The sequence below is a fragment of the Platalea leucorodia genome (genome assembly GCF_965183815.1).
Source record: "Platalea leucorodia genome assembly, chromosome: 2".
Lineage (NCBI taxonomy): Eukaryota > Metazoa > Chordata > Aves > Pelecaniformes > Threskiornithidae > Platalea > Platalea leucorodia.
Window position 1 is genome coordinate 11830112 of NC_138824.1, and position 20027 is coordinate 11850138.

Genomic DNA, 20027 nt, shown 5'->3' on the forward strand with positions numbered 1-20027 from the left:
TTTTCTGGACAGATCTAATAGAACTGAAATTCGGGCTGTTCCTTAGCGTCACTACCTTGTCGCATCAGGTATAGGTAGAGTTTGGGAAGACTTCTGCTGCTGACAAACGGAACCATCTTTCAGGTGTCTGCAAGACTAAATTGTATCCCATTAAGTTGAAGATTTGAATGAGGGGAGAGGGTGGGACAAAACAAAAGCTACAAACTAAACAAGGAAAAAAGGAAAAAAATCCCCTACCTAGTGGATGGAGCTACACCAGACCCAGCACAGTAGTTCTTAGTTTATGGGGAAAATATGATCAGCTCGTCATTCTGCCATATTTCACTTGCCTGTGGCATGCTTTTTGCTGTTGGCTTGTGTAAAGCAAAGGCCATAGATCATAGAGGGACTGGTTTGTCATAAGAGGGTAGTTTGGGTGCTGAAGCAACAAAGTAGAACCAAGTAATGTGTGTCTGTTAGATGAGTAGATTGGATGAAATCATGTTTCAGTTGCAGGAGGCATCTAGAGAAGATCCTAAAAGTGCCTACGGATGGGTCTTTATAAAGTAACCGAAATGTGGGCAGGGTGGAGGCTGTGCTGCTGGAGGGGGGTTGCCTTGTGGCTGGGAGCAGGGGAAGGAGACACAGCAGTACGAGAGCCGTGGGGGAGAACTAGAGAGAATGGGCAGCCCCAAATTAAGAAAAAGCAATTGAAATCTAGTGGGCAAAGGGTCTCTAATGGATTTTGGTTTTAAGTTTTAAAAAGTTTTTAGGAAGTAGCTTTTTAATTCTATCAAGATCCATTTTCCGATGTTTTTCTTGCATCTGCTACAAAGGCAAAAGAGTAGGTCTGTTTGCATCGGGTCTACGCTAGTGGTGCAGTACTGCCACTTCATTCAAATTTGTGGTGTATTATAAGCGTTTCCAATCACCGATTCCTTTTGAAACAGGAGAGAGAATTTTTACCACTAGCTCCAGCTGCGGATTATTCAGTGTTTGTAAAGTCTGACAGCTCTGCCAAAGCCCGGAGTCCCAGCGGCAGTCACTCCCCATCACACCAGACCGCAGGTAACTTCATGTGTAACTTCAATATACTGAGGGGGTCTTTATTTCTAGTATTAAAATCATTGATAAAATACACTTCTCATTTGGAAAATATAGAGCTGCTTTTATTCAGGCTTGGTTTGTAGTACATTTGACCCAGGTTTAATATGTGTCTTACTGACTTGTTTCTTCCTATGCCAGGCTGTCTTTCATGCAAGTTCATAATATCTACAATACCCTGGTTTTATTGTGTTGTAACTGTTTCATTTTGGAAAATTCTGTGGTGGTTTGTGGCTTGTTGTCATGTAGTTTATGCACCTTCACTTGTTTTTTATTTCCCGTTTGTCCCCAAGCTCCATAGCCAAAGAATGTCTTTTTTTTTTTTTTTTTTTCCCTATTCTGGTGATAGTGTGGAACATCAGTAAAATATTGAGATATTTTTTGCCCAAGATGAACAGCAGTAACATGAAAGATGGGAATTGACAGAACTTAACCGTGTTAGGGACTTCTTAGGTCTTTAAGTTTTGAGGCATCAAGATGCTTTCGATGCAGTATTTACCACAGTGTTTGCCGCGGCAGACCTGCCTGCAGTTATTAGATTCCCTAGGTCTGAACTGCTGCTTGTTTTGCAAGATTACTCATCATTCACAATGTCATTCTCCCAGTACCGTTTACAAAATGGTCAAGCTCAGCATTTCAGGAGAAATACATTGAGACGCATGACTTTCAGCAATGAGCAACATCACCTCTAGTAAGTGAGAAACGTTCGGGCTTTTCATTCTCTTTCACAGTGATGCTGCTGGAGTTTGCTTCTACACCAGGAAATTTGCAAGAATCTTTTTTAAAAAGGAAGAAGGACTTCATCCAGAAATCTCTGAAAAGAGTAGAAGAAATAAAAAATAAAGAGAGAAAAAATGAAAAGCCAGAAGCCAAACACTTTCAAAGAGGAAAGTCTGAGAAGTTAAGCAGGCAAAAGGAATCTTTTCTCGCTGGTGGGTTTATCTGAGGACAAGGCATAGCATTAGGCATCCTTTTAGTTGCTGGTTTATATCAAAGAATAGATTTCACACTTGTTGCATCTTTGCAGACTGGGATATTCTTTGTTTTCTCAGGGATGCAGGGAGCTTTTTTTTTTTCCTTCTCCACTGTCTGGCTACCTTGTCAGTGTTGCTGAGGCCCTTCTGGATCCTCTTCATATTTTCACAGCCTGCCCTGTTGGTAGCCACAGGCTGTCTCTTTGCAAAGAACAGTTGGTTGTCAAAGAGCAACCATGTGAAGTGAGCTGATGCGTGGGGAGGCGGGAGCTGGCTGCTGAGAAGCATGGCTGGCAGCAGCCTAACGAGTGAGACTGAAGATTTATTTTCAACACAAGATGTCATCTCCATTCTGCTAGCCTGTTTCTTTTTTTGTAACATCATTTAAAAATCTTTGAAACCTCTCACACTTTTGAGATTTAACATATATTTGCCTTTTTTTTTTTTTTTTTTTTTTACAAAAGGAAAAAAAGGTGCGGTTACCCATCAGCTGAAGAAAGTAGGAGAAGTGAAAGTGTCTTCCCCAGAGGACAGGAAGCCGGGAGAAGCTGAAATGCACCAGCGTACTTCAAGGTATTGCGTGAACACAGGTGGGAGAAGTTGGGATTGAAAAAACAGAAGTGGTTCATCTGTGTCCGGTGAAAGCTGCTGGTCAGCGCAGTCTGTGGTCTTCCAGCTGGAGCCTGGGGGCTTGCTGCTGAAGAGGCAGCCCTCCTGGTGCTTGACACGGGTGCCCGCTGGGAAAGCACGGAGCACGGCTGGCAGCCCTCGGGCAGCTCTGCCAGTTAATGCACGGAACGGGATTAAACCTGACACAAAGCTCAAAATTGTACTTGGGCACTTATTAATGGTCACATGCAAATACAGCTCCTGAGTGGGGTGTCTGTTAGATACAGGTCTGTTGGTTTGTTAGTTTGATACAGGTTTGTTCGATACAGGCAGCTGAAGAGGAATTGCCAGTGATTCTAGATTATGGGAGAGCCGAGCCCGTTTCCCGTTTTGATTTCTAGCAATTCAGACAGCGTAAACTGTTAAGCCTGTTAACTTACTGCTGCTTTGCCACTTCCCTTCCTGACAAGATACAATTATTTTTTTTTCTACTGTTTTGACAGACTTTATAATCAACTTGCAGAAGTAAAAACCAGAAAGGAAGAAAAAACAAGGCAAGAAACTTATGCTAAAAACAGGGAAAAGGCTAAAGAGTTTCAAAAGGTAATGGCCTCCTGCAGTGTCGTCTCAGCTGGTTGGTCCTCACGAGGTCACTGAGCTGCTGGTCAGACTGACTGACAGTTCTGTGGTGGGAGTGCAACTGGGACAGAGCATCAAACCGGTCGGGGTTTTACGGGATGCTGTTGGCATATCCCACGTCAGTTCCCTGTCAGCCCCGTGACTGTGCCTGCTCATCTGAAGCAACTCCTAGGGCTGAAATTTCCTCTAAAGGGCCTCTGCCTCAGGCTGAATTTGTCTGGCGACTTCAGTAAGCAAAAAGGCTGTTGGGGACTCCAGCTGCTACAAGTCTTGGCAAAAGAATGACAGGGTTTTGTTTTTTTTTTAATTAATTAGTCCAAACGTGACTGAATTTCCAGTGTAAGGCAGTCTCTTCTCTTCCGGCTTTGTTGGCTGCTCTCGGTGACCTAAGATTCTGCCTCGCTGAGCACACCTGAACTGAGGGTTGCAAGAATCCTGCCTGGGTTTGCCTGCAGTTGCTCCGGAACAGGGGGCCGAACAAGAGGACGCGAGGTGTTGCTTCTCCCTGTCCCTTGCTGGGCCTCAGACAACGGGAAGGGAGGAAGTGCCTGGCAATCCGGACAGCCTGGGGCCGCTACTGGGGGCTCCGGATTCCACAGTCAGCAGAAAATGAGAGGAATAAGCACACCTCCCCCTGAGGTCTGTGGGCTTTCTGGAGCAGGAGCAGTAACTGAACCCGCTGTCCGTTACTGATGCTGAGGTTACACGAGTGGTACCTCACTCGCGCCCACCTAACTATGCTGGTTTTAGTGCAGTCACTTAGGCTACGCTACCGTAGTCTCATGGTTTGTTTTATTTGCAGAAAATGCTGGAAAAACTACGAGCCAAGACCCGGAAAGCACCGTGACTGGCAGAAGAGCCTGAGCACCAAGGACCACTGCGGTGTTGGTACAATCCAAGAGACCACTGAATAACGCAGACTTCATGAAGTCGATTGTGGAGCCGTTGGGAGTCCTCAGCTTGAAGCTGTAGGAGAACCACAAGTGAACAGAATCGGTGAAGTACCCTCATGTTTTACTGAGAGCAGAGTAACTACTGCTGTAAACACGGTTTGTCTCAGATCGAGTAGGCTGACATTGTGAAGGCCTTTCTTGAAGTGCATTAGTGTTTTAAAGGGAGGTCATACTAACTTTTGTAATATACATGTATAAAACATTTTCAAATAAAGTAGTTTTTTAAGAAGACTTGACTCCTCAGGCTGCAAGACATTTTCTTCTGTTAAACTGACATTTTAATCTGGTCTTTGCACTGTGATTTAAGGTGAGGAAGTGTAGGTTCCTGCAGTTGAGGTGCATCTTAAAGCACCTGAAGGTAGGAAGAGACTAAAAACCTTACACTGTTACTACTTCCAAAAGCAGTTCTTCTGTCCAAGTTTCCTGAGCTTGGCTTCAGAGCTAAGTAACTGCATCATCAGGACAAATGCAAAGCTCAGCTTTTGCTATCAAGTTGAACTTGGTTATCAGCAGGTGGAATAGCAGGGCACTTTAATTACATCTGGTCCTGTTTGTTTAAAATACAGCAGAGAGAAGGCTTAGGTTATTTTGATGAGCAATTAATTACAATTTAGGCTTGTTCTCGCCAGTTTATTTCAGTCCGCAGTGCAGTTGCACATACTGCAGTAGGTACAGCAGTTTGTTACCCCCTTTCTAAGTAAAGAGCGTAAGGCAAAGCTACTTGTCGGTCTGCGGCGCTGAGTGAGGTGGAGGCTTTTTGCGGTGCGAAGATGAGGGTGTGGTATGTGTGGTCGGTCTCATCTTCACCCCTGTGGTTCTGCCAGGGCGGCTCAGGCTCTTACGCAGGAATATCCTGGTTCCTTTCTCGGAACACGATCGGAAGGGAGGAGACCAAGCCTACACTGCGCCACCAGCAAGGCACAGGGGCTCAGCTGCCAGGATTTACTTGCCGCCCATGTTTGCTTACTGTACAGCAACAGAACTAATCCCAGGCTGCAGCTTTCAGACACCAGTTTTATTTAAATGCTGTGACATTCTGTACAGAATAAATACCTCTCCAGAGCTTTGGTACTGCGGAGTTCAGTGCCAGGGAAGCGCGGGAAAACAGCCGATAAAGCCTTTGCCAAATTACAACTCGATACGCTCAGTGTAGTTGGCTCTTCTGCAACACCGAGCTGGCAGCTAAGTGTCCATCCTACGCCTTGCCACCCCGCCTCCCAGGAGGAGAGGGTACAGGCAAAGCCTCCCCGTGCTTCTGAACTGGCTTCCAAGTAACATGCACTACTTCAATTTACAAAGCAATAAGGGAAGTTAGAATGAATGCTTAATTCCAAATTACTGCAATAAACACTCCAGATAAGGTTCGTTCTCTATTTGGAAGAGCTGTGCAGTTCTTTGCAGCAGGCTTGCAGCAACATCACCAGGACCTGTGAGGGGAAAAGCATCAATTAGCACTTTTACTTGAAAGAAAAGCCATCTGACCTCTGTTGTCTTCCTCACACTCAGCTAACACCTCTTCCTCTAGTCTGAAGCAATTTAGTTTCAGGACATGGTGCTGGTATAAAAGCAGGAGAATGCAGGGAACACATGCCTACACCCCCTACTGAGCTCTTAAGGGGCAAAAGATGATTTCCAGGGCCAGCTCCCCAAGTACCATCATTTTCTGTTTCCTGTAACTACTCGCAGTGCCCGTAGCATTCCCACCCTGCACTACTTTCCTCCCCCACCTTGCTGTTGCAGGATTATTCACTCCAAGACTTCCACGCAGCTCTAAGAATGGCTCATATCGCCAAGGGAAAAGGAAGCAGCAGTGAAGTTACAAGACTGCTCATGCCACAACTCTATCCACCTGTTGTTCTCCAGCTTCACATGCTGCAAAAGTCAACTGGTTTCAGAATGAAACTGAGCAGCAGCTTCATTCTATGTCAGCATCTCAAAAAACCCGAGGGCAGCAGGTAAGCATCCTTTTCCACTCCACGAGGCCTGACTACATAAGGTGTATCTCCTCATAAATAGACCATAGCACACACCAAGTGTCCACGGCATCCTGCAGAGGATTTCAATATGCGGTCACCGCGTTAAGAGCTGCTGGTTTTTCAGCCACGCAAACCCTCTTTGAAGTGACCTGGCGTTTCTTTTTAGTACCAGCAATTTTGCTGAGCACCCTTACCTTCAGACCCACGCTGGTGGCACTCGGGCGGTGTTTCTCGCCCCTCTGGCACGCAGCGACGTGGGAGCAGACACTACGGGTTACAGGCAGGTTTGGTTAGCGTAAGTGAAGAGCTACAACGAACTGAAGTTGGATGTAAATGGCACAGAGCAGCTTTTTGCCTGCCCTTTTTGCTTCTGTGTGCACAACACAGCTTCTGGAGGCCAAGTTACAAAGGTTCTAACTAGAACTCTTGTTCTGCTGTAGTTTAAGCGTTAGAGGTGCCCAAGGACAGAGCTACACACCTACTCCGCAGCAGGAGCTTGCTTTCCTCTCAGCAGCAGCAGAAGGGAGCGCTGCGTCTCTGAGCTACACCAAAGCTTTGTTCCCAGCAGACTTAGTGCCGCATCACGTGGCGATTCCAGAGTCCGATGGATTTGCTGTACGGTCATGTCCACAACTCGCCGGGAACAGCAGCATCCCAGCAGCCTTGGTAATGACCAGGTACTCCCCTCTCACTGCTGTTACCACCAACCTCAATCAGCATTCAACTTGCCCATCCTTTCTCGTCAAGGACCAATCAATCGTACCAATAAGTAAGCCACGTTGCGTACCAACAAGCCTAAAATCTGTTAAAAGCTCCAAGTGCAGGGAATTCCTCACCACCAGTATCAGCCTTTGCTTCAGAAACTAGTGCCACAACTGGCTGCACAACTCTGACAGCCATTTGAAGTAGATATACACACAGAAGGAAGAATAACTCACAGACAAGCAACCCGCCCAAATACTGCCAAAATCGGGGGTGATCACTGCCTGGCAATCTCTGCTACTAGACAATCATTTCTACGCTTTTCTAGAACAGTGTGCTGAGGGTCCCCTGGTTTGGAGTCGCTATACCAAGTTAACACACAAACTGTAAAGTAGCGTGAAACCATCTGAACTGACAAGTAACTCGGCGCTTACCTGTCAGACAGGTTATCTTCCGCAGCCAATCCTTTTAACAGGGCAAAATTCACAGTTGTGTAGCCTAAAGCACCTGTTAAAAGAAAAAAAAAAAAAAAGAGAAAGAAACTGAATGCACTTGCCCAGTTCCAGAGGCCAGTATCCAGTTCTTGCTCTGGCACATGAAAACAGAAAGCAAGTACACTCAAATCCCTGAAGAGGACAAAGACTGTATCAGCAAAAATACCAGGTTTAACAGCCACAGCAGAATGAAAACCAACGATGCCAAACGCTGAACTCCTGTAGCACTGCTTTTTGAACATCCCATCAGGAGAACGCTGCTGGGTGCAGATACCACACAGTGCAAGAGCTGCAGCAGTTCTTCATCCACAGCTGCTCATTTTAACATTCAAGCTTTTTGTACGCACCCACTGGAGCCGAGTGATAAGCTAAATGGATGTGCTCTTCATTGCACAAAAGCCGCCATGCAACTAAGAGGGAAAACGGACTCCATGAATCGCACCTAATAGGAACAGCAGCTTCAGAATTCTTTTAAGCTTTTCTATATTCCTACTGTGAAGGATTTATACTTCTCCCAGAGTATTTTGCTTGTCTTTCTTACTTTAAACTCTGCATTCTATAAAACAGAAGCCAAGAATTGTAATGGTGTAGTAGTAAACTGGCTGAGCTGCTCAGAGGTTAACTCTTTAAACTCAAACTTACAGAGAGAAAACCCGATATTGCTGCTCAGTGTGAAGCTATCAAGCATCTACTTGACACAGAACAACAATGCCACGTGTTTATGAAGTCACTTCAAGTTCAGACAGACACCAGTGCTGTCTTTTCTTACCTACGGCCACCAAAACAAGAAATAGAGAATCACTCCTTCATGATCAAAGGGGGAATCCAGTGTTTCAAGCCATCAAGAAAACTCAAGCCACAAGAACCAGTGTTAGACATCAGGTACCTACACAAAAACCTGGCTGAAGACTAAGTTCAGCCCATGCAATCCAACGTGTTGGTTACGCTGGAAGTCCCAGAACACACCATCTTTTGACTCTTACCAAGCTTTTCCACTTGAATAATTTTTTCCATTTGCATCAAAAGCATAAGCCAGTACCTAAAGGAGAATATAATGCGTTATTACAGTTCCTAGGATGCTACATTTGCAGAGATTTGTCTTGCAGTTTTATCCCACAGAGCTAACAGGTAGTTCAATGGGTAAAGCGAAACCACAAGTTTATTCTGTGAGGCATTTCCAACGACACGAACCTACAGAGGAGATCCTATCGGGATAGACCTCAACATTCCTGGTACTAGAAATGAACACAACAGATAAAAATCAAGCAGACTGGAAAGGTATCTCATACAGATCCTACTCGGTGTCTTTCAAGGCATTTGGGGGAAGGAGGAGGGTAAATGACACACTAACATTTGGGGAAGATGACTAACTCCTTCATATTAGCAACAGTTTTAATGTTAGCAACATTAAAAGTCAATGTTACCTGAAAGGCAAACAACAAAGGCAATTAACTACAGAATTGTACTCAAACAGAATCCTCCCTCTAACTTTCCTGCTAAGTGTTAGCTTACTTGTAGAAGGTAAAACCATCGGTTTAAGCAGTTAAGCCAATCACCTCCTTTTTGACTGACAAATTTGTATGAGCGTCCTTCTGACAAATCAAAGTTAAAATCAATTCTTCACTTAACAGAGTGAATGCTACATTAAAATACAGTAGCGTAGTGTTGAACCAAGTCCCTGAAACCCTCCACAAGTCAGTAAGCTTGCTCTGATACAGACTTCCAGCCACGGAAAACCAGAGCCCTTCAATCATTAAGGAATGTGCAGAACCTCAGATGTCATACTAACCCTAGAAGGGGCTGCAGATTTCTGTGAAACGGCATCCCGCATTTCTTCTCTCCTTTCCTCTAATTACACACCACCTGAAAAAGCAAGATGAGGTTACAAACTGACGTGCGTGTGCATACAAGCCAGCAGAACCCAGAGCAGTACTTAGTCCTTAAGTGGTTCTAACCACCACAGGCATTCCTGAGAGCCTCTATTTGGAATCACACTTAAAGCTACTACAACGTCTGAATGTTATCCTATTTGATTTGACAGCTCTTCTTAATTTCCTGTTTATTTTTAAAAGCAAGTCGCACAGTCCTGATCTTTGCTCGCTGATACAAACCGCTGCTGTTAAATACTCAGAATGGATGCCCAGAATAAAGTGACACGAAAAGGACACTCATGTAATAGATTTGTTCAGAAAGGCTATTCTCACTCACTCTCTTCAGAGCAGTTGAACATTTTGCCAATCATCACAACAATTTTCTCCCAGCATTCTCAAGTCTGGGGGAAGACAAGTTCTTATGTTTTCTAAAGCAACACTGCATCTTCTCAGTAAGAAAACCAGCAATAGAACCAGCTCACCAAGTTAAAGACAGCCAGCTAACCTGCAACAGGCAAGGGTTCAAAAAAAAAAATCTGTCACCTTAACTTACCAAGATGTTAATTCAGACTGGACTATCATGTGGACTTCCTAAAAAGAAGTAAATTGTTTCATCTGAGTAACAGTTCCAAGTTTCTTTGGTATTTTAATAATTTATGAAGACTTAGGTACTTTTATACTGAGTATGAAGCAGGCAGACTGTAGGCCAGTTATGCTGCCTGCATGCTAACACCAAAACAAAAAATTTCTTGACATCAAAGCCATGGCCCCAGTCTATCGCACAACTATCAACAAAATCTATCTGCAATCTAAGCAACTGGAGGACTACGGCACAGAAGATACAACTAAGGGAGTTACCCAACAGCCAGCTGGTACTGTGATGTAAACAAAACACATACAAGATACCATTTTAAGACAGCTTACAAATATGCTCTAATAAACCATTTACAAGAATGCAGCACTGCGTGTATTTTTCCTCTACCTCCTAATTCTACTTCCTTTAGTAGGCAGGATGCAGAACTCAAAAACATCACAACAAGCTAGTCCTTGGGATTTTACAGTAGCTGCATTTTGAACTATGTTTGCATAATTGTGCCACTAAGTAAACCTGTTACAGGTCTCATTGTCACCACTGCAATTAAGTTTGCAGTGAGGAAAGCATAACCTGTTACTCTTCTAGCCACGTTTTTCAATTCAGACACACAGTGACTTGTGTCTATTTGCTGAATAACGAGGCATAACAATTAACTCTGCACAGTATCTGTAGAACAGCTTCTGGTTTTGAAGCCTAGGCAGTTAACTTTAAAAAACAAACAAAGAAACAAAAACATGTCACTAGCTGCCTTCTGGCACTTGGATTTGTGTTTCAAAATAAAGTCTTGCTTCTTTGTAAAAAGGCAACCAAAAAGCTGAGACTTGAGCTTTTACGATCCTCATCCACCTACCTCCACCTAGGAAAAGGCAACTATTTCCTCAATACTTACCCTTAAGTAGAGGCTTTCCGCTGTGTTCCAGACATCACAGGAATGCCCCTTTAAGAAAGATTTTGGAACAACGTCATTGATTTAACTATACTTTTATCCCATAACAGTTCGACAGTTCCTCAAAGCTGTATTTGACAAGCTTCCCAACAAGAAACTTCCAATCTACTTGTCTCAACAGAAATACCAAGTTTAACCAGCACATCTGCATGAAAACCAACGATGCCAGCTGTTGAAGTACTGTAGCACTGCTTTTTGAACACCCCGTCAGGAAGATACTGCTGGGTGCAGATACCATACAGTGCACAAATTAGCCTGATTACTTGCTGGGGAAACAGTACTTGTCTGAAGAAATCTAATGCTCTCATGCTGAAGTGCAGAAGAAACACAAAGCTTACCTCTTTCGCTAACACATTCCGCAAATGTCCACCGAAGTAACAGATTCGTACATCAGAAGGCCAGCAAACAGCCGTAAAGAATTCAAGCACTCCAAAAAAGCTACAACTGCTCACTGCTGCAGAGCTGGTGTGCTCATCTGCAAAGTCTGGAAAGAAATCGATATAACTGAACTACACTTCTGCAAATCCGGAACATGAAGCTCATGCCCTAGATTCATCAGTATTTGAATGAATTGCTCTTTGAATACATGCAAATATTGTCCCTTCATATAAGTAACACAACTAATACGTTCATCAGCTGTGGGTTGCAAAAGAAGGGTTTTTTTCTAAGCACTAGGTTCCAGGTTTTTGTCTACAGCAACAGACAAAAACTGAACACGTGCTGGAACAGATTGAATGCATCAGCTTTCATTTTCCCACCATTTCTGAAACAGCATTTGAAGCTATTTCTCAGTTTACTATATACTTACCGTTAGTAACTGTCACTTTCCACTACTGTGTTTTCTAAAGACGGGCAGAGTTTGGACTAAGGTAACTGCAGCAAGAAGTTCAGTATCAGATATGCTGTCCTAAGAACAATTTATGCTGTGTCAAACTGATACGCTATCTATCTAGTCCAGTACCCTCACTACAGCAATGGCCAAATAAGATGCCCTGTTCCTATCCTCTTACTCAAGTATGTTCTTGTAAGACTTGCGCAGCTTTAGCTCAGGGCTTCCCATCTTAAAGATGTTTTCCTGTCCAGTAATCTTCCATGGCTTTTTCTTCCATGCTATTTCCTATTCCTGTTTCCTCTCCTGAAGTCACACAAACTTGGTAGCATCCTACAGTAAGAAGTTTCACAGCTTTAGCAATACATACGTGCAAGAACACCAGCTTCTTTCTACTGTTCCTCCTGTTCTTGCATGGGACATGCATTAAGATGACATTTTACCACAGGGAAGCAATCAGAAGCTGCAGCTGTGCGATACACCCCAGCACAGAAAGTGTGGGTGGGACCGCACCAGGAGAATACAGTAGTTCTCCAACATCTTCAGCAGAGACAATCCCAGGTAATGTCCAAACCAAATCAGACAGATTAAGTTGCCCTGCAGCATTGAACATCAGGTAAAAACAAAGTATTTCTATATATAACTTCTAAAAAAACTGCATTTAATACACAAGTACTCAAGAGCTTGGAAGTTTTAGTTTTCATTCAAGCAGAGACTACAGGCTCTAATTCTGGTCAGACTGATAAAAGAGATCAGTTGCACTGAACTCAATACCTTGGAAGCTTCACACAGAAGTCGCACAGCTATGAAACTTGGTAATATAGTCACACTTGACCTGTGGAATACTGTTTTTCCAAAACATTTTGTGAAACAAAGCAAAAAAGCTACCTGAAGAAAAATAGGAACTGCAAACCAAGTAAGAGCTTACCTTGCACATCAAGAAAACTGAGCAGTATTTCATCTTCCAAAAGCAACATAAACTACAAGAAAAAAAGTAAAGTGATAAGAACTATCAGGTAAGGTCAAACAACTGAAGATTCCTAAAGACAAAAGCTAGGTTTTAGCAATCAATTTAACAGTTGTAATAAGCTTGATTTTCCTGTGTAGTTATCCAGTTCTAATCAGAATTGAAATTTAGTTCATTTCTGAGTCACTCAGCAGTTGAACAGAAGAATTCATCACATGAACTGCAGAATGAGCGAGACTCCACATACCACCTCGCTATGCCTTACCCAAGCAAGAACCCCGCTCCGAGATCCAGGATGAGTCTTTCAAGCCGTAGAGTATCCCTCAGGTAGATGCCTAAAAGAGTTACATTTAGCCATTAATTCTGGGTGAGTAGTAAACGTGGTCTTCAACTACTGAAGAGTAATTTTTGCAGTCTCACTCCGTAGTTGCTACTACTCCCTAATTGCTACCAAGTTGCAACTGGGAAACCCCAAACTTCCTTTACAAAGATTTGGGACCTTAATTCAAGCATATAATGCAACTTGACCTGCTCTCATTATACATTATACATAGCACCTACTGTGCATCTCCTCACACTGTCAACTACATGTTGAAGGAAATTAAACCAACAGATCTGACAACATTCCTGTTCAGCACAGACTACTTTTAGCTGCTGAACAGCTGTTTGGTTGGTTGGTTATTAAGAGTATTTGAGTGAGGCAGATCATCCTTTGTTTTTTAAATGTTGTTGATTCACAAGTAAACTTTTCAAACAGTTCTTTTATTTCTACTGCTACAAACACAGCCTTGTCATCTAAGAGTTAGCCATATTCAGACCACTTCTAAATATTCACTACTCATGTTTCCAACTGCCTAAAACACCTTGAGAAAGGTATTTGCAATTGGGGCAACGCTTCTTAAGTACTGTCATTATAAAGAGTTTTCATCTTCTGCTTAGTCATGTTCACATCAGACCCCATTCTGGACAAAGGAGGGCAGGAGGGGAAAAAGAATCTTTTAAGCTAAGATTCACTATACCGCTACAGTTATTTTTAAGATAACTTACAACTTCAGATTATTGTACTAGATTCAGGAGCAGAGAATTAGCTTTCTGAAAAGTTATTCTGCATGGAATGGACAACCTCAATCACACAAATTGATTTTATCATCGTTCGAATGCATTAACCATATTTTGCAATACACTTTTGTCCAAGTTGACTAACCACTTTTGCATTTTTACTGTTGGCACAAAGAATTGCATTAAGCTTCAATTCTGTCTTCAACCTTACTCAGCTCTTAAAGTATTTCAAAGCATAACCTGCATTTCCTTAAGATACAGGAAAATAATCCCTCAAGTACCACTCGCAAAAAAGTCAGCTATGAAAGCAAAAGGGGTCCAAACTGCCCTTTACCATGAACATGTATATGCATGTATGCAAATGCATACACCTTTCCATAGTGTGCTGCTGCTATGTTACAATATTTAGAACTTGTTTTCGTATCTTTAATTACATAAATTCTATGATCCATTGGTTAATAGAGGTCAGGGTGCAGAAGCTAACATTTCAGCAAGATTATCAGCCACTGAATCAAGGACATGATACACTTGATACAGGACAGCACAGAAGACACTTAAAAAGCTTAGCAAAAAGACAGATTATACTTTTTTTTGTAACTATCTCAGACACAAGCCCAATATACTCACCTTAAACCTAGTCTGACTAGGTTGCTTGGTTGATAGCTCAACATTGACTTCAGAGCAGTGTTTTAAACCAGGCAGGCCATGAAAAAGGTATCTGAAGAGTGACTACTGCCACCTCATTTGTTAGTTTTCTGTTCACTGAGGTGAACCCTGCAGAAGCCCAGATTTCTCAGCAGCACAGTCGTCTTCCTCCTCTACTTCTATCACTTCAATTGATTTTGCACGTTTCATTTCTGGCTTTGATTTTTTCTTACTAGGAATTTTGCTGCTTATAATGAAAGAGCTGTTCTCCTAAGAAAACAGAAGACAGAAGTATTCACAAGTCTAGTTTTGAGATACTTAAAAGGTTAAGATTTTGGTAGTAACTTTGCAAACTTGAAGAACTCTGAAGAGAACTCCAGAATTCCTATACATTCCAGCATTATTTCAAGGAGGAGAGTGTGGACTCTCAAAACAATTCCTTTCTGCATTGTAGATCAGGATTCGCAGGTATCATACAGTTATCACACAGTTAACTCTGGATCTAAGCTCAAGAATTAAGTACTCAAAACATCTACTAATTCTTCAACCTCACAAAAGAAAGGTTAGAGTTTCTTGAGTTAAGGAATATTTACTCACCACTACTCTGGCATCAAGGTCTTCTTGATTATCAGAATTCAAGCTGTCATCATCATCACTGAAATATAAAAATTCAAATTAAGCTCTGTACTTTTATAGTAGCCTAAAATGCACTAACTATTTTCCTACTGCAACTCCGGGTTTCTCTTAACGTGTATGGAAGTGCTACAGCTTGTAGGTGTAAGATAATACTACTTCTACATGAGGTTGTTCTCAAATGATAGCTTCTGACAGCAGAATTGCATCCTAACTGGCAACGCCAGCAGGATGGAAGCAGTGCTTAGCAGCAGAACAGAGATTTAGTAGTCGGCATCAATAGTAGTATTGAGTTGTTTAGAATTACACTGCCAAACAGGCTACAAAGTCAGCAAGTTAGAAAACAAGCAGAATACAATCAAGAAAATAAGAGGATAGGCCTCGGCTAACAAGAGTACACACCCATCTTCCTGATACTACAACTGAGAAATGTTATCTCCATACTGCCATGAACCACAAGCACGAAATTCAATTTCACTACTGTCCACAGGTTTTTCTCTCAAGACAGAAAGAACTCCCCAGAAAGAGGTGAAGCCATTTTAGTACTATGGTTTCAACAGGTGGCACCAGGAGGACTGGTTCCAAAACCTAGAAGATCTTCTAGTACTCATTTTATGTAAAGAATTGAGTGTCTGGATGAGCTGGCTTGCATTTATGCTACAGAACTTTGTTTCTTCTGCTCTTTTGTAAGAGAGCAAACTAATTATTGTTACTCATTTTACAGGCTCACCCTAATACTTCAACTCACATAAATTAGCAGTTTAAGTGATTGCTAAACTGAACAGTAGCTGAAAGACAGCTTTGTACTTTTACACGGTCTTTTAGGCTTTCTAGTTTTAAGGTGCTGAGTGTATTTACAACAGTAAGTATTCTTACTGATTTACTGATCCCTTTATTGCAAGCTAACTGTTTGACCATAAAGAAAGATGTAACATGATACTTCAATACTTACTAAAGTAAAAAGGAAATGAAAAAATATCCTTTAGTCTTTGCCATAAAACACTCCTTTACTTGCAATAACTATAGGATAACTAATTTTAGGAAATACTTTTTTTTTTTTTAAAACATTTCTGCCATGCCATTTTAATGAGACAGTACAAATCACCACTTGAAATAATGAAATATTTTAAATCTAAAGACTGATCATTCTATGAGAAGTTCCAAGTCACATTTACAAGCACAGAATCCCAAGTGGCAGAGCGTTTTGTTCCCAAAATAAACAATGCTTTCATAAGCAGACAGTCACATTTAGATTACACAATGTTGATATAGGCTAGAAGGACAGCATAGGTACTGAACCCGATACACCTACAACTCAGACACACGCTACTACATCTGTACTACCTCCTGAATTCCTCAACTGCAACAGTCTGGCTGGGATGGAGTTAGGTTTCTTCATAGCAGCCTGTACGGTGCTGGTTTGGACTTGCAACTAAAACTGTGCTGATGCCCTCCCCACCCCAGCAAACAGGCTGGGGGTAACCAAGAGCTGGGGGCTGGGGTGGTGTCATGCATCTACCTGTATACACACAAACTTATATCTAAGTTAAGAACAAAAAAGCAAGTTTTACACCACCTAAAAATATAAAGACAAACTTACTTCATCTCCTGGATAGGGGAAATGGGGCCTTCATCATCTAAATATTTGTGTTTCCGTTCTGCCAGACATTCTCTTTCTAAGTCTTCACTAGCCTGAAGGGCTTTTAAAGCTTTTTTGAGATGTTCTTCATATTTAAGCATTTCAATGTACTGGAAATATCCCTTGGCAGCTGCTTGCTGAAAAAAATGCATCAGGTGAGATCTTAAAAATATCACTACAAAGCAAAGAAATAAAGCATTTCTATTATCAACTGAATTGTACTATTAAATTGACACATATATTTTATCTGTGTTTGCCTTAAAGGCATTAAACAGACAACATCAAGCCTCCTGTTTAACAAAAACAGATTTGTTACACTGTAGCACATCAGGTAGAAGCACAATTTAAATTCACTATTTTTAGACTAGATACAAAAATAAAGACACTTATCCCACAAAACAGAGGACTCACCTCATAGCCAAGAACCATCTTTAAGGGAATGTGTTTCTTCCCATAATGTTTTTCAACAAAAGGGAATTGAAAACCTCTATCTAGAAGCCTTCTCTTTTGCTCTTGTGGTGAGGCTGTCAGTGGTGGCCTCCCCGTAGGCATGTGTGTGCTCTCATACTTTTTCTTCTTCTTCTTCCCTGAGCCACCCCTGTATTTTCGGTGTGCAGCAGCCTTAAACTTCTTTCCCCTGAAGTGATAGGCGAAAATGGCTTTCAAATTGAGTTTTGACTTCTGCTTTTGGGAAGTTTCCGATGGTTTCACCGGACTTTGAGGAGACAGAGAAGAATCTGAACTTTCATCATCAGGCAGTCCTGCAACAGATTCTGCTTGTTGCCCTGAAGGTTTAGATCTGGTTTTTTGCTTTGAAGGTGAAATGGAGCCCTCAGGATGGTATTCACTGCCACTAGCAGCAGAGAGACTGCTAAAGAAAAAACAATATTTACTTTCAAAAGAATGTGTACTTTTATGATGTATCACACAGGTTCTGTACATGGACTAGAAATAAAAACTCACCTTTCTGAATCACTGCTGTCCAGGAAAACCTCAGCTGAAGCAGCTGGTGATTTACGTATTCTGGTAAGCTCATCTGAAGACTCCTCAGGAGCAGCATTCTTCTGCCTTGAACGTGAACACTCCATTCCTGTATTTGTTTCACGGGCATGTACCTTGTATGGTTCTTTCTGCCGACTGCATATTAGCTCTTGGGCATCAGGGTAATCGGAGCCAGAAGCCGGAGATTCATCTGTATCAGTCATGTTTCCGTTTGCCCTAAAAATCAATGAGAATTCAAAAAATTAAAGAAAATTCTATGTTAATCAGGTAACAAGCCTTCCACCACTCCACCCAACAGGGTAAACTTAGAAAAACTATCTGTGAGCAAACTTCAACATAGATTTGCCTATGAACCACAAGCAAACATATTAACCTCCAGAGCAACAGTTAAGTTGCAGCGACTTATCTCAAGATATTCATAGCATAATTTAGGTCAGAAGGGATTTTTACAGCTCTTTTGATCCAACTCCTGCTCAAAGCAAGGCTAACTTCAGAGTTACATCAGATTGTTCAGACACTTACAGAGATAAGTTCTGAATGTTTTAACCCTCTCCCTACTAGGAATAACTTTTCCGTTAAATAAGCACACATGTAGCCAACAGCTTCTCATACTTGTAAGGATGTTGCAGTTTTAACTCATACACAAATACTCACTTCCTTGTGGTTTACAACCTTTTCAAACTAACCTAAGACAGTGCCACCATCAGAAGCAATGCCATCTTCCCTCTGTTCTTTTGCTAGCTACGTGATACCTAAAGCCTCCTGCTCTAACAATCTATCAATCCCTTGTTCACTGGTTATCAATCAACATGGAGACAAGCCCCACAAACAAAATGTTAATTTTCTGTTGGATCTGCAAGACAACCCAATCCACCCATTCAGCTGCCCAAGTCCACACAAAAGGGACTGAAACACACAGGAGAAGAACCTGTCCTTTCCATTAGAGTTATCTTTACCTGCTTGTCAGTCATCTACTAGTCCTGCAGACCTGTATCTTCGTTATTTTACTGTGCTTTTTACAGTTTCACAAACCCATCATCATACCCATTAATATTTCAAATGTCGTTACACACAATTTAGCATCTGAAGACACTATAGCAGAGCTCATCTCACGTCCTCAGATAACCTGTTATCATCTGGATAACAGTTTCACGTTTCAGAGTACAGATTCAGGAAGAAGCCTTCCCAACGGCATGGGAAGACAAAGGTATGCAACAGCAAACTGAGAAGTCTGGAAATACAGTACATACATATGACTAAGTAAAGAGTAGGAACAGCAGGCCAGAACAAATGGCTGTAGAACACAAATAGCCGTGACTGCTCACAATATGAAGTTCCATTTCTTCTCTAACCCATACAGCCACAGTGACCTCGAAGTTATTCTCAGAACAGAGAGAATAAAAATACCACAGATCTGCTCCAGCCATGTGATTGACTGCTTTTTTGCATCATCCAACTGTTCAAGGCAGAACACACCGTTACAATTTTTCAAAATGAAAATATTTCATTCAAAAAATGCATTAAATGCAGGCTTAGAAGTACAGTGGACCTTAAACTCGCCCTGACGCACTTAAAATAGCGGCACAGGGGTCCAATCCGCCCTTCACCGTGAGGAAAAATGATTTTTGACAGCAACCTGCACCCATGCCCTGGACGAACTGCGGGCACACCGCTAACACGCGTTCACCCAAGGCCTGACAGACACAAGGCCCAGAAACAGCCCAACATCAAAGCAGGTACCCGTGCAACAACAGCACTCTAACCGCACAGGCTGTGGCTGGTACTTACGGTTAGCAGCTCAGCATCGTTCACCACCGCTACTGCAGCTCTATTCGTAGCGGCCTGCACGCCACACAGATCCCTTCGGGAAGAGAAACCACCAACATGTAACTGGCTGATTATTCCACACCAACTTCTCTCCTCCCGAAAGAGCCATCGATCGCTTCGCCCATATTCACCTCGGGTGGAAGGCGCTGGACACACCGCTCGCCCCCCCTCGCCGAGCTCGGCTGCCAGCAGCGCGCTGGGGCCGGCGGCGCGGCAGGCATTTTGTACGTGGGCACCCACCAAGTTACCACAGGTCGGGGACGCCCCACCGGCACCGCTCCCGAGGAGGCCCTCCCCGACGGCCGCCACACAGCCCGCTCCCGAAGACAACCCCCGCCGGGGCAGGCCGGGCCGCTCTGCCAGCCTGCCCCGGCGGAGGCGCCCGGCGAGCGGGCACGGCTCGATGCCGCCGCCGCCCCTCTTCCCCCCTCACCCGGGTCCCTCGCTCCCGCCGCCCCAGCGCCGCGGATGGCGGCGGATGCCGAGCGCCCCGCCGTCCACCTCCGCTCCCCTCACGCACCGCCGCCGCCAAGGGCGGGAAATGGCCGCCTTCGCGCTTAAGTAGCGCCGGGCTCTCGCGAGAG

At 43.0% G+C, this 20027-nt stretch overlaps 2 protein-coding genes across 11 annotated transcripts in view; one reads left to right on the plus strand and one right to left on the minus strand.

Moving 5' to 3' along the window:
• The window catches only part of CEP295 (centrosomal protein 295), a 43923-nt gene extending 39408 nt beyond the window's left edge, over window positions 1–4515 (plus strand). The window contains exons 25-29 of one of the 3 annotated variants that reach the window (XM_082334918.1): window positions 930–1047; window positions 1815–2015; window positions 2522–2630; window positions 3170–3269; window positions 4108–4512. In XM_082334918.1, the coding sequence (XP_082191044.1) occupies window positions 930–1047; window positions 1815–2015; window positions 2522–2630; window positions 3170–3269; window positions 4108–4152 (573 nt within the window). In that variant the 3' untranslated portion in view covers window positions 4153–4512. Of the gene's footprint in view, window positions 1–929; window positions 1048–1814; window positions 2016–2521; window positions 2631–3169 lie in introns of all 3 variants that reach the window. The other 2 variants (XM_082334920.1, XM_082334919.1) reach the window with 2 other exon arrangements.
• A 1032-nt stretch (window positions 4516–5547) lies between these two features.
• TAF1D (TATA-box binding protein associated factor, RNA polymerase I subunit D) lies at window positions 5548–20025 on the minus strand. 8 transcript variants are annotated; one of them, XM_082334951.1, is made up of 17 exons: window positions 19405–19565; window positions 17578–17832; window positions 17026–17485; window positions 16576–16751; window positions 14940–14997; window positions 14325–14612; window positions 12904–12973; window positions 12600–12651; window positions 12042–12268; window positions 11181–11326; window positions 10786–10833; window positions 9855–9892; window positions 9220–9293; window positions 8414–8469; window positions 7371–7443; window positions 6429–6501; window positions 5548–5685 (listed from the first exon to the last, which is right to left on the minus strand). In XM_082334951.1, exons 2-6 carry the CDS (start codon window positions 17817–17819, stop codon window positions 14457–14459), a joined length of 1092 nt encoding a protein of 363 aa, XP_082191077.1. In that variant the 5' UTR covers window positions 17820–17832; window positions 19405–19565; the 3' UTR covers window positions 5548–5685; window positions 6429–6501; window positions 7371–7443; window positions 8414–8469; window positions 9220–9293; window positions 9855–9892; window positions 10786–10833; window positions 11181–11326; window positions 12042–12268; window positions 12600–12651; window positions 12904–12973; window positions 14325–14456. The 8 variants fall into 8 exon arrangements, with proteins under 8 accessions (XP_082191077.1, XP_082191079.1, XP_082191075.1 ...); XM_082334953.1 differs by lacking the exons at window positions 5548–5685; window positions 6429–6501; window positions 8414–8469 and having other exon boundaries at window positions 7319–7443; XM_082334949.1 differs by lacking the exons at window positions 5548–5685; window positions 6429–6501; window positions 7371–7443; window positions 8414–8469 and adding an exon at window positions 19945–20025 and having other exon boundaries at window positions 9157–9293; window positions 19405–19477.
• Between the last annotated feature and the right edge of the window lie 2 nt (window positions 20026–20027).

Excerpts from the sequence above, each read along its gene's own strand:
- TAF1D (XM_082334951.1), bottom strand. The coding sequence starts at position 17,819 with ATGACTGATACAGATGAATCTCCGGCTTCTGGCTCCGATTACCCTGAT. Across the intron at positions 14,998-16,575 it reads TCCCCTATCCAGGAGATGAA|TGATGATGATGACAGCTTGA; the intron begins GTAAGTTTGTCT and ends TTTATATTTCAG. Across the intron at positions 14,613-14,939 it reads ACCTTGATGCCAGAGTAGTG|GAGAACAGCTCTTTCATTAT; the intron begins GTGAGTAAATAT and ends CTGTTTTCTTAG.